The 15914-nt window shown below is 50.5% G+C and overlaps 1 protein-coding gene across 3 annotated transcripts in view; it reads right to left on the reverse strand.

Annotated features, from left to right (window-relative positions):
• Window positions 1-2791: 2791 nt before the first annotated feature.
• Window positions 2792-15914, reverse strand: part of Sardh (sarcosine dehydrogenase) — a 62181-nt gene continuing 49058 nt past the window's right edge. For all 3 annotated transcript variants that reach the window (XM_021651929.2, XM_060389750.1, XM_060389749.1), the window contains exons 19-22: window positions 13189-13351; window positions 12258-12426; window positions 7764-7899; window positions 2792-5672 (exon numbers count right to left, since the gene is read on the reverse strand). In XM_021651929.2, coding sequence (XP_021507604.1) covers window positions 5547-5672; window positions 7764-7899; window positions 12258-12426; window positions 13189-13351 — 594 coding nt within the window. In that variant the 3' untranslated portion in view covers window positions 2792-5546. The remainder of the gene's footprint in view (window positions 5673-7763; window positions 7900-12257; window positions 12427-13188; window positions 13352-15914) is intronic.

Here is a 15914-nt window from a genome sequence, read left to right on the forward strand (position 1 = left end):
CTCCCCACACTGCTTCTGTCACAATAGAGCCCACCAAGTGACAAAGGTGTTATGATAGCCATGGCAGCCAGTTGAAGCATATGAGGTCCACACCAGCTATCCAAACCTTTAAGGACTTGCTATGTCTCTTCCCCAGACAAATGAGGAAACTGAGGCTGAGAGACTTGGGGTTAAATGGTGAGGTCCCTGTAGTGAGCTGTGGAGCCCAGAAGGTCTGTCTGATATCAACATGTAGGCTCCCAGACTCCATATACTTATTTTCCAAGCAGAAATCATGAGTGGGCTTATGAGAATTGAACATGAGGACATGAGGGTAACAGGCTATTGAGACCACATCCCTCCAACCATGCTCTAAGCCAAAGCAAGTCTCCAGACCCACCCCTCTTCTGCACTGTGGTGGGAGCAAGGGCCTGAGTGCGAGCCATTCCCACTTCTACTGGGTGTATTGCTTTCCCTTGCTGGAGCAGAGGGCTCTCTAGCTTTCCAAAAGCAGGGCTTTCTGGACGTGCCAGAGGACAGGCTGTGCTGGTCTAAAGCAGTGTAGAGAGGCCCTTGAGTACCAGTACGGTGCCCCAGGCCAAGGATCTTGAACTGCTCACAGGCAGTGATGTCTGGCAGCCCTCAGTCTCAGTAGCTATTTAATTTTTATTTAGATTAATGTAAAAACAATGATAAGCACCAGGACTAGGACGTGGCTCAGTTGGTGAAGTACTTAGCTTTACATGAACAATACCCTGGCTTCTCTCTCCAGAATCACATAAAACTGGTGCAGTAACATGAGCTCACTTGTCATCCCAGCATTTGGGAGGTGGAAACAGGAAACTCAGAAACTCAAGGTCATCCTCAGCTACACAACAGAGTTCAAGGCCAGCTTGGTCTGCATGATACTCTGTCTCTAAAGTGAGACAGAAGTTGGCCAAGGACACAGCTCTGTCGGCAAAACCATTGTCATGCAAGTGCGAGGACCTGAGTTCAATCCCCAGAACCTATGTGAAGGTGCATGTTTACAGTCCTAGCTCTGTGGTGCAGGGAGGTATAGATCTCATCAGCCTAGCTTACCCAGTGAGCCTTGGGTTCCAATGAGAGGCCTTGTCTCAGAAAACAAGTTAGACAACTGAAAAGCAAAATCCAAGGTTGACCTCTGGGCTCTTTTTACATGTATGTGCATGGACGTAAAAGTACACACACACACACACACACACACACACACAGAGAGAGAGAGAGAGAGAGAGAGAGAGAGAGAGAGAGAGAGAGAGAGAGAACATTTCCAGACCCCTTTCTGGTAGCACTCCCTCATGTCAGGACTCAGCACATTGGATGGGGCATCAAGGCAGCATCCCATCATTGTGGGAAGCTGCTTGGCATTATTGTCTTGGAGGCCAGAGGGCACCTACCACCTGTGTTGCAGAAGGTGGAGACTTCTCACCCAGTACAGAACTGGTGGCACTTTACAAACTGTAGTGGCCTCCTACCATGCTTAAGCTTGCATACACAGACATTTGTGGGCTTGCCAGTTGTCTAACGTCCTCAGCTGGCTGCACTGGAGCCTGCTTGGTAGTGGGAACCCAAGACCCTGGCCAGGCATGCAAAGTGCCTACTTTCAGGAAAAGGCACCATCAGGTCTTCGGTAGAAGAGGCTGGGAGTCTCAGGGCCCAGGCAGCCCAAGCTTGGTGATTAGATACTCAGCAAGTTTACACTGAAGTCAGGGAGAAAGAACGTGGGCTGTGACCCAAGGTGGAGGGGGCCACATGCTATTGTGTTCAGGGCTATTTGACCAGACTGGATCCACAACTGTCTGGGTCACAAGTGGCTGGGCCAGCAGGAAGTCTTCTGCTGGGCCAGCAGGAAGTCTGCTCTTCATAGATGCCCACCTTTGTCTGCCTCTCACCACGGCCCAAGGGCAGCCTGAGTTTTCTCTGCCCATGTTAGATTGGGCCCAGAGGGCCTGTGGGCTTTGTCTAGCTCACTTCCCAGGGATGCAGAACCTCTTGCCTGCCTGCTCACCCCTACCCTCAAGAGTGACAGGACAGGATTCAGGGCAGTCCTTGGCAGTCCCTCTGGTCTCTGAGTCCCCATGGGGTAGAGGTAAGATGAAAGCACAGGCTCAACCAGGCTGGATGGAGCTCCAGGGCCGTGGTTGTTCCTCCAGGCAGTCCCTCAGCTGAGGCCGAGTGAGACATCCCCATCGATTGGTCCCTCTCTGCAGGCTGAATGGTTGAGACACCACTTAGGACAGGTAGCAAGCTGGTCAGGCCACCTCAGGGGCACGACAGAGGAGTGACTTGCTGTCCACCACCTGTCTGTGCCTCCCTCTTCTCCAAACGTTTCTGCTGTCCTCCATGCAAGCTAACGGGACATGGCCCTGTGCCAGCACCATGCACAGGAAGCCTCTGGGATGTGCGGGAGGGAAAAAAGCAGAAGTGGCCTAGACATTTTGCTACCAAGACCTCAGTCTTTACCAGAGAAATGGGCATCTTACTCTTCCAGAGGCCCCTCCCATCTCCAACAGAAGATGTGTGCTATAGTATGCTGGCCTTGCTCTCTCTTGTATTTCTGGTTGTAAGTCTAACATTTAATGACCAAGCCATCTCTCCAGCCCAAGCATTCTCCATGTGTGTATACTTACACGTGGGTGTTCAAGCACATGTGTACCCATGCATGCAGAGACCAGAAGTTGATCTCATTTCTCTTCCTCTGTCACCTTCATCCTTATTGTTTGAGATAGGGCCTTTCACTGTCTTGGTTGGGATTTCTATTGCTATGACAACACACCATGATCAAAAAGCAAGCTGGGGAGGAAAGAGTTTATTTGGCTTACACTCCCAGATCATAGTCCATCATTGAAGAAAGTTAGATCAGGAACTCAAGCAGGGCAGGAACCTAGAGGCAGGAGCTGATGCAGAGGTCACGGAGGGTTGTGCTTCCTGGCTTGCTCCTTGTGGCTTGCTCAGCTTGCTTTCTTATAGAACCCAGGACCACCAGCTCAGAAATAATACCACCTACAATGGGCTGGGCCCTCCCCCATTGGTCACTAATTGAGAAAATGCCTTACAGATGGATCTCATGGAGGCATTTTTTTTTCACCTGAGGCTCCTTCCTCTATGATGACTCCAGCTTGTGTCAAGTTAACACAAAAAACCAGCCAGCCCACTCATTAAACCTAGATCTCACTGATTGGCTCAGATGGGTGGCCAGCAGGCTCTGGGCATCTGCCTGCTTCTGAGTCCTCCCTGACTCTCAGTGCTAGTTATAAAAATGGGTCCTGGGGATCCAGACTCATGTCCTCAAGCTTACACGCCAAGCGTCTTACCAGCCCTAAAGAAAGCATTATTGCTCAGTGTAAGGGAGACCAGGACGGGGGCCTGTGTGTATACATGAAGAATAGCTGGGCAAGACGTGGCCTGTCTCCCTCCTCTGCAGTGACAGCCCCACCCAGAAGCCTCTGAACCTCAATATTGTTGTACCTCACTGAGGCATCTGAGGGTACCGAGACCCCTGTCCTCTCCCTCCTCTGCCAGCTACACCGTTCTCCACACTTCAGGCACTTTCATATCAGTTCTCCAGTAATTTCTGATAGACAGTGCTCAGCCACAGTGTGTGTGTGTGTGTGTGTGTGTGTGTGTGTGTGTGTGTGTGTGTGTTTGTTTGATTTTCCAGAAAGAAAACGTTTTAAAATATAACTATGAGATGAGCCTCTCGATTAGCAGTGTGGGAAGGCAGGCCTGAGGTCTGTGTGACACATGCAGGATGGGATGCCCTGGGCAAAGGCACTTCGGGGACTCTCCAGATGTGCAGGTGAGCTTGGGAGGGGACTCCTGACAGTTGATCTCACTCAGGGGCCCAACATCCTTCCAAGGATTGCGCATCATGGAGGCAGGCAGGCATGGGAAAGGCGTGTGAAGGTCTGGGAGAAATGAGTTAGGCTGGGAAAGCACTCAGACCTCTCTTGTCCTGAGCTATCCCCAAGGACAGGTTGTGAGCTGCATGTGGTCATCGGCCCAATCCAGGGGTCTTGGCCAGACTACAGATGGGGGGCTGGGGGAGGCTGGACAATCTGGCAACCACTTTTCCTTTCCTTTCCTTCACTCCCTTTCCCCCTCCTCCCTTCCCCTCCCTGCTCCACTTACCTCCCTCCCTTTCCCCATCCCCCTCTCCTCCCTCTTCCCCTTCCCTTCTCCTCACTCCTCCCTCTTCTTCCCCTTGGATCCACAAAACTCATGTTATCCAAGAGCCAGCACTGTAGTCCCAGGAGAGCACAGGTGTTCCTTCAGTCATCCAGAGACGACTCCACACCCTCCCGCCATCAGCCCTTCCCTAGACTCAGGGGACTAGATCTGCTTTTGAAAGGCCAGCTATACCCCACACATCTTCCCATGGTTTCAGTTTTATTAACTTGACCTTTTCCAGCTCAGGGTGTGGTGTGTAAGCCTGTGAAGATTCAGAGCCCACCCAGGACAACTGTGCCCAGATCTCCCCTCTGCTGCCTTCTTTGGGCTTAGAGACCCTGGCTCAGTACTACCACAGAATCTGCCTCTTGCTGTCCTAGACTACAAGGCATGAACTGTAAGACCTTTGTTTGGGCAGCCACCGCAACCTAATTTCTCAGTCAGGGTGAGAAGCAAAGGAAGAAGACTGGGTCTATAGAAAAATGATGGACATTCACCCCAGGAAGGTGGGCCAGGGTCACTCCTGACATGCAGGCAGGTGTAGATGGTTACAGAGCGGCAGGAGGAGCCACTCTCTCTCATAGACCTGAGCTGGAGCAGCCCCCTCAGCAGAGGCTGAGCAGGAAGCCATATGTCTGTGACAGAGACCCAAGACCTTGGAAAGAAACATGACAGCAGGGTCCTGTGCAACAGTAAGCATGGTGTCCCTGAACCCATGAGCTACTGCTTAAGGGGAAACTGAGGCAGAAGCTGGCATTTTTGTGTAAGTAATGGAGGTTCCTGAATCCAAATCCCATGCTACACCTCCCCCCCCCCCTACACCCAGAGGCTGACCACTCTCAGAAGGCTTTTCTCCTGCAGAACTAGAAGGTTAAGGCAAGAGCTTTCTTCCTCTCTCTGGTCTGAAAGGCATTGATCCTGGGGAAGGACTGCTTCAGTCCAACACCTGCCTCTGTGCTCTCCATCCTATACCCGTGGCAGACATTGCTCATCAATCCCTGCTCACTCTCTCCTGATTCACCACTCTTCAAGTGCTCTGGTTGCCCATTGCCAGGCGGCCAAGTGAGGAACAGAGGGGAAGCTTGCCTGCTTTATGGCTCCTACCTTGAGTTAACCACACACCTGAGGTATTCACAGGGACCTTGAGAGGACTGGGCTGGAGACCACTCTGTGGTCTGTTGGCAGGAGGAACATAGTGGTCTGTCCAGTCCTGGTTAGTGGGACCAGATGGAGGCTAAATGTGAGGAAGTCTGTATTTCGCCTGTATCCTGGGTCTCAGGACACAAGGATGTTTGTGCAGTGCAGGAGTCCGCATGCAGTGTGGAAAGCGAGGCAGTTTCCGATGGCCTGAGCAGTGGCAGCCTCTACCCTGCCACCCATCAATAGATTCCCTTCACCCGCTTGTTGTCAGGGTCGAAGGGAGACTTCAGGTGAACCTGGGCAGCATAGGTGACCCCCATTCTCTCCAAGGCATACTCTCCACTCTTCACAAAGTCCAGAGAGACCTAGGAGCAGAGGGCAGTCAGGGTCACTCAGTTGTTACTGGGAGGGGGGGGCTAGTGTTTCCTGCTCATACCTCACTAATAAACTGACCCCTGTACCAAGCCCTTTCCCTAAGACAGGGGGCTTCCAAGAACAGTAGATCATATGCTCTTCCTATGCTCATAAGCCAGACAGGAATATCTGAGCTCATCAAAGGCTGGGTCTGATAGCCAGCAAGACTTCTTCCTCTGTACGACCTGTTCCCATGACCTGTTTCCAGATCCCTTCGAAGATGGGGCTCAGGCAGGAGCCTGGATGGATTTTAGAGTCAGACAAACACATCATTGCTATAGGGCAGGGGCCAGTGGCCAGACATGTTCTCCTGAGGGACAGGGTGAGTGGAACAGCTTTCTGGACAGCATGGCCCCTGAGGCCTCCAAGACCCTCCTCCAGCTCCCATCTGGCTCCCTCTGGAGCTGTTAGCTCTAGGAACAGGTGCTCCTCAGGCTTGGGAGAGTGCTGTAGCCTGACACTCTACTGTGCTGGAGGGAGAAATGCTCCTAGGCCACCCAAGGAGTGATTCTTTGTGTAAAGTAAAGACTCCAGACCCAGGCTGGAGGGGTCTAGGGCCGTTTCTCCCCCTCATTCCTGGTGGCTGCTCAGGACTGGATAGAATTTTTTTAAAAAGGCATGCAAAAAGAAAGAAGAAAAAAAGAAAGAGAAAAAAGAAAACACAACCCTTTAAGCTATGGGATCTTCAGGGGCAAGGCCTCTGCCCCGCACTTCCCTACATGGCTGGGAGGCTGGTGGATTTCAGCAGAGGAAAGGCATGTGTTCTGGGACTACCCAGCCCAGCTGACCAACACCCACGAGGCACAAAACTGCCCCTGCCTCTTTAGTCTTACTTAGAAATGTGGATTATCTCCACACAGAACTGATAAATGGGCTGGGCGCAGCATCCGCCCCCTCTCCCGGCATGAATATTCTAGAAGCTTGATCCCAGCAGCGGGCCGCCTTTGATCACCCTCGGTGTCGGGCTCTGTAGTTGTGTGGGATTCACGCTGGGCCCCCTGGGCTCTGGTTATCAGAAACCCAGAGTTCTTCGAAAGGAAAGGCGTAGGTCCTCCCCTGCCCACCAAGCCTGGGCACCAGCAAATGATCTGCTAATTTCACCTTGGCTGGGACCTAGGCGGTGGCCTCTCAGGGTTAAAGGAAGTCCTGTGTAACCACCAAAGGTCCCAGGCTGGTTTGCAGTGTTTGATAACTGTCAATCAAGGTCCACTCAGTGGGTGGGAGCCTGTGCCCTTTCTATAGGTAAAGCTGGGGCTCTTAGAGAAACTCCCGGCCCGCAGTCACAGAGCAAGAAGAAACCACAGCTTCAAGTTAAAACCAGTGTCCTGAGCCTCCTGCTCCAACACAAGACTCCTCCCTACTGGCAGCCACCCACCCCCACCTGGGCTCCAGAAGTCAGGCTACCCCTAGGCCTCATGGGAGCCACTTGTTTGTCCCTCTTTCCTAGCCTGGTACCTCCTCCTTCCATTCTGCTGGACACTGTAACCCAACTTTCCTTAGTGTCAGGCAGAGTCAGCTAGAAGGCATAGCCCGGTCAGCACCTCTGGGGCTGAGATCATGGCATGGGAGATTTTGGTGAGACTTGGGCAAAGGTACACATCCCTCTAGGAATGCTTAGGTGGTGTGAAAATGGTACTACCCACCACATCTCTAAACCCATGTCTGGAGAGCAGGAAAAAGTGAAGTCCACCCCTTTTCCCCTGGGGACGTGGCTGGCACCCTCCTTTGGCTGTCCAGTCTGCAGCCTGGGTTTGGCTTACTTGTTGGGGTTGAGGTATCTGGGCTGAGGAGGCAGGGCAAAGATGGTCTGCTAGCCTCTAAGACCAGGGAATGTTGTCCCAGCCCTGCAACTCTTTTTGATCAAGAAAATTCTGGGACTGCCCCGGTCAGATAAAGGAGAAAACAGACTCTGTTGGAGACCAGGCCTGGGCGATCATCCTCCCTTCCTAGCTTCCTTCCTCTTATGTTCCTAGTATACACAGGCATGGCACTGAGGATCTGGTATGGAGCCTGGGAAGGGACAAGGAACAGGGTTTGCTCACCGGACCACCACTGGGGTCTCGGATGTAGCCATAGGCGATTGTCTTGTTCACGGTGAACCCGAAGTCAGCCCTCCGGACATGGCCCACCACTTGGCCGTTTCTCCAGATGGCTTCCAAGCCAAACATAGGCACCTCTCTGGAAGAAGAAAAGAAGAGGCTGGAACCCAGACAGGTGGGAACACAGCCTGAAAAGACAAGGAAGCTGGACTGCACCCACAAGACCACATACCCCTCGTGAGTATAGCTACCCTACCAGGACTTTGCAAGCTCCCAATAGCCCAACACCTGACCTGGGGTGACAGGAAGACAGGATGGGAGTGAAAGGGAGAATTAGTAGAAATCCTTAACTACCTTGTTAAAGTCTATATTAATTGTAGAGAATAATTGGGGGCTGGAGAGATATCTCAGCAGTTAAGAGCAATCACTGCTTTTATAAAAGGCCACAGTTCGGTTCTGAGCACCCATACTGCACTCCCCAGGGCATCTGATGCCCTCGTCTGACCTCTGTGGTCATCCATGCACATATGGCACACACTCACACAGAAAACACATACACACAAATAAGATAAAAGAAAAGAAAATCTTTTTAAAAGAAAAATGCTCTATTTCGCTGTGAAATCATCATATGTGTACATATGTGCTCATATCCACCCAGACACCCTCTCTTGTCCTGTCTCTCTACCCACCTAGCCCCTCCCCTTCTATTTTCATGTCATATATATATACAGCAACATGCACACATATACACACATTTGTGTCACACACTAAGGAAAAGTCAGAGTTTCTCTCTGAGCCTATCTCTTTTCTATAACAATGCCCTCTAGCTCCGTCCATCTTCTTGCAATCAGTACAAATTCAGGGCTGGAAAAACGACTCTGGATAAGAACACCTGTGCAGGCCTGAGGACCGGAGTTCAAGCCCCCTAGCCCCAATAAAAAAAAGGAAGGTACAGCTGCATAGGCCCGTACGTCCAGCTTCGGGGAACGGAGACAAGTAGATCCCGAGGATTTCTTGGCTGACCAATCCAATGGAATCGGTGAGCCTTCAGTTCAGTAAGAGACCCGTCCTGAGGCAATAAGCTGGCAAGTAACAGAAGACGCTGATGCCCTCCACTGGCCTCTGTGGACATACACATGGGCTCACACACCCATGTGCATGCACAATACACACAATACTAAAATAAATGAATAAAACAAGCTGGGTGTGGTGGCACACACCTTTAATCCCAGAACTTGGGAGGTAGAAGCAGGTGGAGCTTAGTGAGTTCAAGGACAGCCTGGGTCACATAGAGAGTTCCAGCTTAGTCAGGGATACATAATGAGACCTTGTCTCAAAAGAAAGAAAGGAAAAAAATTGGAGATTGCCTGGCAATTAAGAGCACTTGCTGATCTTCCAGAAGACCCAAGTTCGGCTCCCATTAGCTCACATCCATCTGTAACTACAGCTCTAGAGGATCTGACAGGTTCTGGCCTCCGTGGACATCTGTACAAATGTGGCACACACACACAGAGTTTTTAAAATAAAAGAAGACATAAAACCCCACACCAAAGAGAGGTGAAACTACAATTCCATTCTTATTTAGAAGTAAATAATATACCATTGTGTATGTATACCATATTTTCTTTAAAATTCATCTATTGGGCTGTGCAGGGTTGACACACACCTTTAATCTCAGAACTCAGGAGGCAGAGGCAGGCAGACCAATAGGAGTTCAAGGACAGCCTGGCCTATAATAGTGAGTTCCAGCCAGTCAAGTCTACATAATGAAATACAGTCTTAAAAAAATAAATTAATAAAATAAAATTCGTCCGTCCAGATATAGAACTCTGGTTCTATATCTTGGCTACTAAGAACACTGCTGCAGTAAACGTGACTTTTCAAGCACTTGTGCAGCAGGCTGACTCAGAGCCCTGCGCTGTACACCGGGAGGGCAAGGCTGAGTCGCATGGAAGTCCCTTTGCCACAGTGGCTCGGCTGATTCACACTCCCAGCAGCGGTGGATAACTGCATCCACCCTGGCATTTGCTGCCATTTTGTTTCTTGCTGGCAGCCACTCTGACTGGAGCAGGAAAGAATATCATCATAGCTCTGGTTTGCATTTCCCTCATAGCTGAAGACACGGAACAATTTCTCATATGTTTATTGGCCATTTGCATTTCTCTTCTTTTTCAGCTGTCTGTTCAGTTCATTTGCCCACTTCCTCAGTGGATTATGTGTGGGGCTGGTGTTTAATTTGTTGCTGTTCTTGAACTCTGAGTATATATACTCTCTGTCAGATGAATGGCTGGCAGGGCCCTCCCGTCCTGCAGGGTGCTTGCTGTGGACTCTCTATTTCATGCAACCCAGTCATCAGTTCTTGTGCTGACTTTCTGAGCTACAGGAGTCCCACTCAAAAAGGTACCTTCCCTCAGTGTTCCTCTGGAAGTCTCAGAGCATCAGGTGTTATATTAAGATCTCACCAACCAGCCAGGAGTGGTGGCATACACCGTTAATCTCAGCACTAGGAAGGAAGAGGCAAGCAGTGCTGAGTTCGAGAACAGCCTGGTCTACAGGGTGAGTTCCAGGATAGCCAGGCTACACAGAAAAAAAAAAAAATCTTTTTATCCACTCTGGGATTATTTTCATGTATGGTGAAAATCAGGGGTCTATTCCTACTTCTACATGTAGATATGCAGTTTTGCCACCATCATTCATTAAAGAAGCTGCTTCTCTCTAATGTAGCTTTGAACCCACCTGTGTTGGGAATCAAGCAACTGTAAGACTTGTGTGGTTTGTTTCTGGATCCTCTATTCTGTTCTATGGGTCTATGTGTCTGTGTCTGTGCCAGGACCATGCTGGTTTCTTACTATGGCTCTACGGTACAATGTGATGTCAGTTGTGATGATGCCTTTCATTTCTCAGTTTTTGCTCAGGCTATTCTGGGTCTTCTGCTTCCATATATATTTCAGGGTTTTTTTTTCTAATTCAATGAAGAATTCCACTGGAGTTTTGATAGAGTTTATGTTGAATCTAGTTCGTTTAACTGCCAAGTGGGCTTATTTTATAGTACTCTGGTCATTTGCTTTTTGTGGTACATTTACCTAAATGGTTTTTCTTTAGTCAATGTACTATGTTAATACCAAAGGTTTTGAAAATTCAAAATGGTAGACAAAAGGAAAAAGAAACCCATTAAAACCTAGAAATGTCAATACCCAGATCATGCTAACATTTGGTGCCATTTGCAGACTCTTATCCTGGGCTCAAACATTCTCAAAGTGACAAGGGTCAGAGCAGATTCAGATACCCTCGTGGGTCTCCAACTCAGAGCCACACCATCTGGGGTCCACCCATGATGATGAGGGTCAGGAAGAAGGCTTTGTGAACACCTCCTTCCCTATCCTCTCTGGTCATTCTCCATGGATTGAACTGGAGTCATGAAGGCTCCCAGCTCACCCAAGGCCTCTCAAAGTGGGTACATGTCACTGTGTGCCTGGCAGCCAAGAGCTGCAGGGACAGTAAGGAAGGGCCAGAACAGGACCTTCTGCTCTGGAGCTAAACACTGGCCTTCAGAAGCATCACAGAGGCTCAGGGGCTACACAGGTCTGTCCTACCTGAGAGGACCCTGCTGCCCAAGCCAGGCAGCCCTTAGATGAGTGGGTGAGATCTCAGGGAGAAGCCACAGTATGATGACAAACCCTAGTCTGCTCATGGCCTCTTATCACACTTGACACTCTGGGGTAAGTGGTGACATTTGAGGCCGACTGTCAGCTGCAAAGCAGCGAGCCCAAAGCCGTCTCCGCGTCCTGGAGATAGTTGCTGTGAGAATTCCTCTGGGTGCCACTGTGAGCTGCCAACTCTGGCCCAAGTGGAACCCAAACTCACCTTCCCAATGACACATCCCAAGCTGCTTCTTGGTGAGCAGATGGAGGGTCAAGTTCCCCAGAAAGGGTCTTTCCTCTTACCTCTGCTGTGTGAGTGGTTATGAGTCCATGACTCCAGCACACTGTGGCCCTTATTTATAAATAGAGGACAGTTCTACCTCATCAAGATTTAAAAGGAAAGGGGCCAGGAGATGGTTGTAAAAGGACAGGGCCACTGGCTTGTAAGTAGGGTTCACCTTTCCAACTCACCAGCCTGACTCTACTCACCCCAGAGGAGCCAGCCTGGCTGCAGCAGCTTTCTCTTCTAAATGCCTTCATTAGAGTGGGTTGAACCTTTTCTGCATCCCTGGGGCCCTACTGACACTCCAGCCTCTGATCCACTTCTGGTCCACTGGGCCCTTAAGGGGTCTCGATTTGAACACCAGTTCTGCTCTTACCAACATAAGATGCAAACCATGTAGATCTTATGTTGTAGCTGTAGATAGATCTTCTGGGCCTCACTTTTTCCACCTGCAACGGGCTATTGTGAAAAGGAGGCAGACCTGAGGGATGTGCTAGTCCCAGGGGCTGTCACTGGAAATGGTAAGTGCCACCCTTCAGTGTAGACAGTTCCCCACCGAGCCAGGATACTCACTCTTCTACAGTGAGGCATACCAGGCGTCGGCGGAGGCCTGCAGCTCGCTGCTTCTCCAGAGCCTCCCGGCCTAGGAAGGGCACTGAGGACTTGAGCTTACAGGTGAAGGCCAAGCCTGCCTCCAGGGGGCTGTCATCAGGCCTCAGGTCTGCATGCCAGTGTCGGTAGCCTGTGAGGCAAGGAAGCTGCAGGTGAGTGTCCGGCTAAGCTGCCCAACTCTTTCAAAGACACATGTGGGTGCTGCCCAAACCCAAACTACTCAGTCCCCAAATCTTCATTGCTTAGCAACCTGGACAGCCCGGGGAGATGGGGTGGATCCTGGTGTCCAGAGGCTCCCTCTATGAGCTCCTGGAGTCCCATGAGCTGTCCAGTCCCTTGCACCATCAGGGTGGGGTGTTGGGTGGACATGGAAAGTGGAGTGAGCAGCCTTAGGGGAAATGCAGATCCCACCATAAACTTCCATCACCTTTTAAAAGGTGCAAGGTGGCCACTTGTTAGCAGCCCACTCTGCTCTGAGTCTCCCTCTCAGGAGACATCTCAGTGGGGGTAGTAGAACCTCCACTTAGGTATATGTGAGGTACTGGATTTAACCTCCAGCACCAATTTGTTTAAAAGCTCAAAAAAAATCTCTCAAGTTGCTCACAGTGTTGAATTCAACCATACCCCACTGAAGCCCACTCCTTCAGGATTTAGGCAGTGCCTCACCTCTCTGAGTCCAAGTATGTGCAGTTATTGGGGACCCCAACATCATTTCTGAAGCCCTGCATGGAAGACTCCATGCACAGGCATTGAGGAGGATTCGAGAAATGTAGAAGGATGGGAGTTAGAGAGATTGATGATGTGTAAATCTGGACACAAGTGACAGGAGCACCCCCTGCTTCTTCCTGGTGGCTTGGGTGGCTTCCCTTGGCCCTATAGACACCGTGCTCACCTTTCTCGATGCTCAAGGAGTCAATGGCACGGTATCCCGCATTGACAAGGCCATGCTTGGCACCTGCAGCCATCACAGCCCGGTACACTGGCACACAGGATGCACGGGGCACATGCAGCTCCCAGCCCAACTCCCCAACAAAGGATAGCCGGATGGCCCGGACCTGGGGAGGCAAGGGTGTGGATCAGACACAGCTGCCACAGATTGCTGGTGCCCAGGCTCAGACCTCCACTTGCCAGCAGTCCTGAGCAATGGGGTTTTCTGAGGAGAGTCATGCAAGCTGATCTGGGAATCCTGAAGTGAAGGAAGAGGACTCAACAGTCTCCACCTCCTGGCCTCAAACCTCAGAAGTGACCAGCTGGTTCCCTGTGGTCAAGCAAGTGAACAGAAACTGACTGGCTTACACCAATGGAAATGAACTCCATGTCTATTCTGGGGGTTCGAGGTTTAACTCAAGGTACGGCAGAGCTATGCCTGGAGGCTCAGGAAACCCCTCCCTGGTTTCTTCCAATGCAAGGGCTCACGTGATGCTCCACATGGACCTGTGTCACTCAGCATCTGTGCTCTCTTCCCACCAACAATCTCAGTGCTGTCTCCGGCTCTTACCAGGACTCTGCCATTGGGCTTTGGACCTAGGTTAACTCTGAAGAACCATATCTTAACACCTGGAGCAGTTGATACTATCAACATGATAGAATCAAGAATCACTTTGGAGACAACACTCAGGCATGTTTGAGGGAGTTTCTGGATTGAGTTAATTGAAGTAGGCAGACTCACTCTGAATGCAGATGGTACTATTTCATGGGTCCCAGAACAAATAAAAAGGACAAAGCAAGCTGGGTACCCACATCCATCTCTCTCTGTGTGTCCCTGACTACAGATACAATGTGACAGCTGACTGGAGTTCCTGCCATTGTACTTTCCCTACCGATCTGACCTTCAAACTGTGAGCTCCAATAAATCTTTCTCTTGTTTTGTTTTTGGAGATGGGTTTTTCCGTGTAGCCCCGGCTGTCCTGGAACTGTCCGTAGACCAGGCTGTCTTTGAACTCAGAGATCTACCTGCCTGTACGTCTAGAGTGCTGGGATCAAAGGTGTGTACCACCACTGCCTGGCAGCCCTTCTTTCTCCAAAATGCTTTTGTCAGATGTTTTGTTACAGCAGCAAGATGATAACTATACACACTCTTCATTCAGTCTCATCTGCCGGGATTCTGAAATAAGGCCACAGCTGCAGGTTCTGCCATCCTGAACCCAGGCTCTCATTTCAAAAGCCTCAAAGCTCTTCCACCATGGGAAGCAGGTGGGAAGTCATACGCATAGTTCATGCCTTGCCTGCACCAAATCAGTGTGGCTACACACCAAATCCACCATTCTAGAAGCCACAGGAATGAACACTGTGGGTTCCAGAAACTAGGGCTCACAGACATAAGAAGGATACCACCATTTATCTGCTGTCCCTTCACACACACCGCACTTAATCACAGCCATGCAAGAAGGGCATGGGGCCCATGTGGGAAGAGCTGGGGTCTGGGAAGGTATGTCCACACCGGCACAGCCAATATGAAGGTTATCTTTCCAGAAGATGAATCTTTCCATACATTTGGCTTAGGTACATGTACCATATTCAACACGCCCAACAACAGAGGCCCACTTCCCCAGCCTTCAGGCAAGCCGTGGGATGTGAGTGCATGCCTCCAAGAGTGTACTCCAGCCCAGGATCACTGCTCGGCTTGACAAAGATATATGGGGAGGAGGGAGGGCTTTAAGAAAACCTTACAGATAGAGGTGGCTGGGTCAGTGCTGCCGCCCCCGTGTTGGCTGGTGGGAGGAACTACCCTGCGTCTGACCGCAAAGCCAGCACCTCATGAACTTGACAGTCTAATCACACAGCCACTGAGAAACTGGATTCTAAAGGCCTTTGAAGCAGCACCATTTGCCTGGCCTTGTGAAAAAAACTCAAGCTGATGCAGAAACTGTGCTGTTGACATTTCCCTGCTTCCCTGTGCGAGCTGTGGGCCCCTGACAAAGACTGCCTTGTCACCAGGGTGCTAATTTTAGACAGCCCTGAAGGAGCTTGGGGCTCAAAGCCAGCCTCATTTTGAAGCAGGGAAAGTCACTTTTAAAGTGCACCCAACCCTGCATCCTATTCAGACACTCCTCATCTAGGCAAGCACACAGGTGGGATGATGTCCATGGGTGCTTGAGATCTCCTGACCTCAGTACAACGCAGAGTGGCCACTTCTGGGTCTCCACTGCAGGCCAATGTGACCCATGGCAAGTGTCAAGAAGAAAGTCCTAAGAGAAGATGGTAGGTTCCTCTCCCTGATGACAAGGTGAGAATTTGGAGGAGTCCATGTATCTTCCTAGGTACCTGGGTGTCTTACATTTTTTTCCCTTGAAGCAATAAAATTAAGGGCAGGTCTCATTTCTTCCCAGCTCTGGCACACAAGGATGGGACAAGACTGAGAACAAAGATGTAGAAGCTCATTTTCCCTACCCCTATGACCCAGACACCTCAGGTCCAGACTTTGTGCCCCATCCAACAAATGTGCTTCAGGCAGGGTTTGTGAGCTCCATGCATGGCAGATGCTCACCTGCCATCCATGAAATGTTGGCTTAGGCGCTTGCACAGCCGTGTTCATTGCTGCTTGAGTCACACTTGCAAAGGGATGGGCAGCAGGCTAGATGTCCATCATCATTTGAATGGACAGAGCATACACACAAT

This window comes from Meriones unguiculatus, chromosome 8 (assembly GCF_030254825.1).
Source record: "Meriones unguiculatus strain TT.TT164.6M chromosome 8, Bangor_MerUng_6.1, whole genome shotgun sequence".
NCBI classification, from domain to species: domain Eukaryota; kingdom Metazoa; phylum Chordata; class Mammalia; order Rodentia; family Muridae; genus Meriones; species Meriones unguiculatus.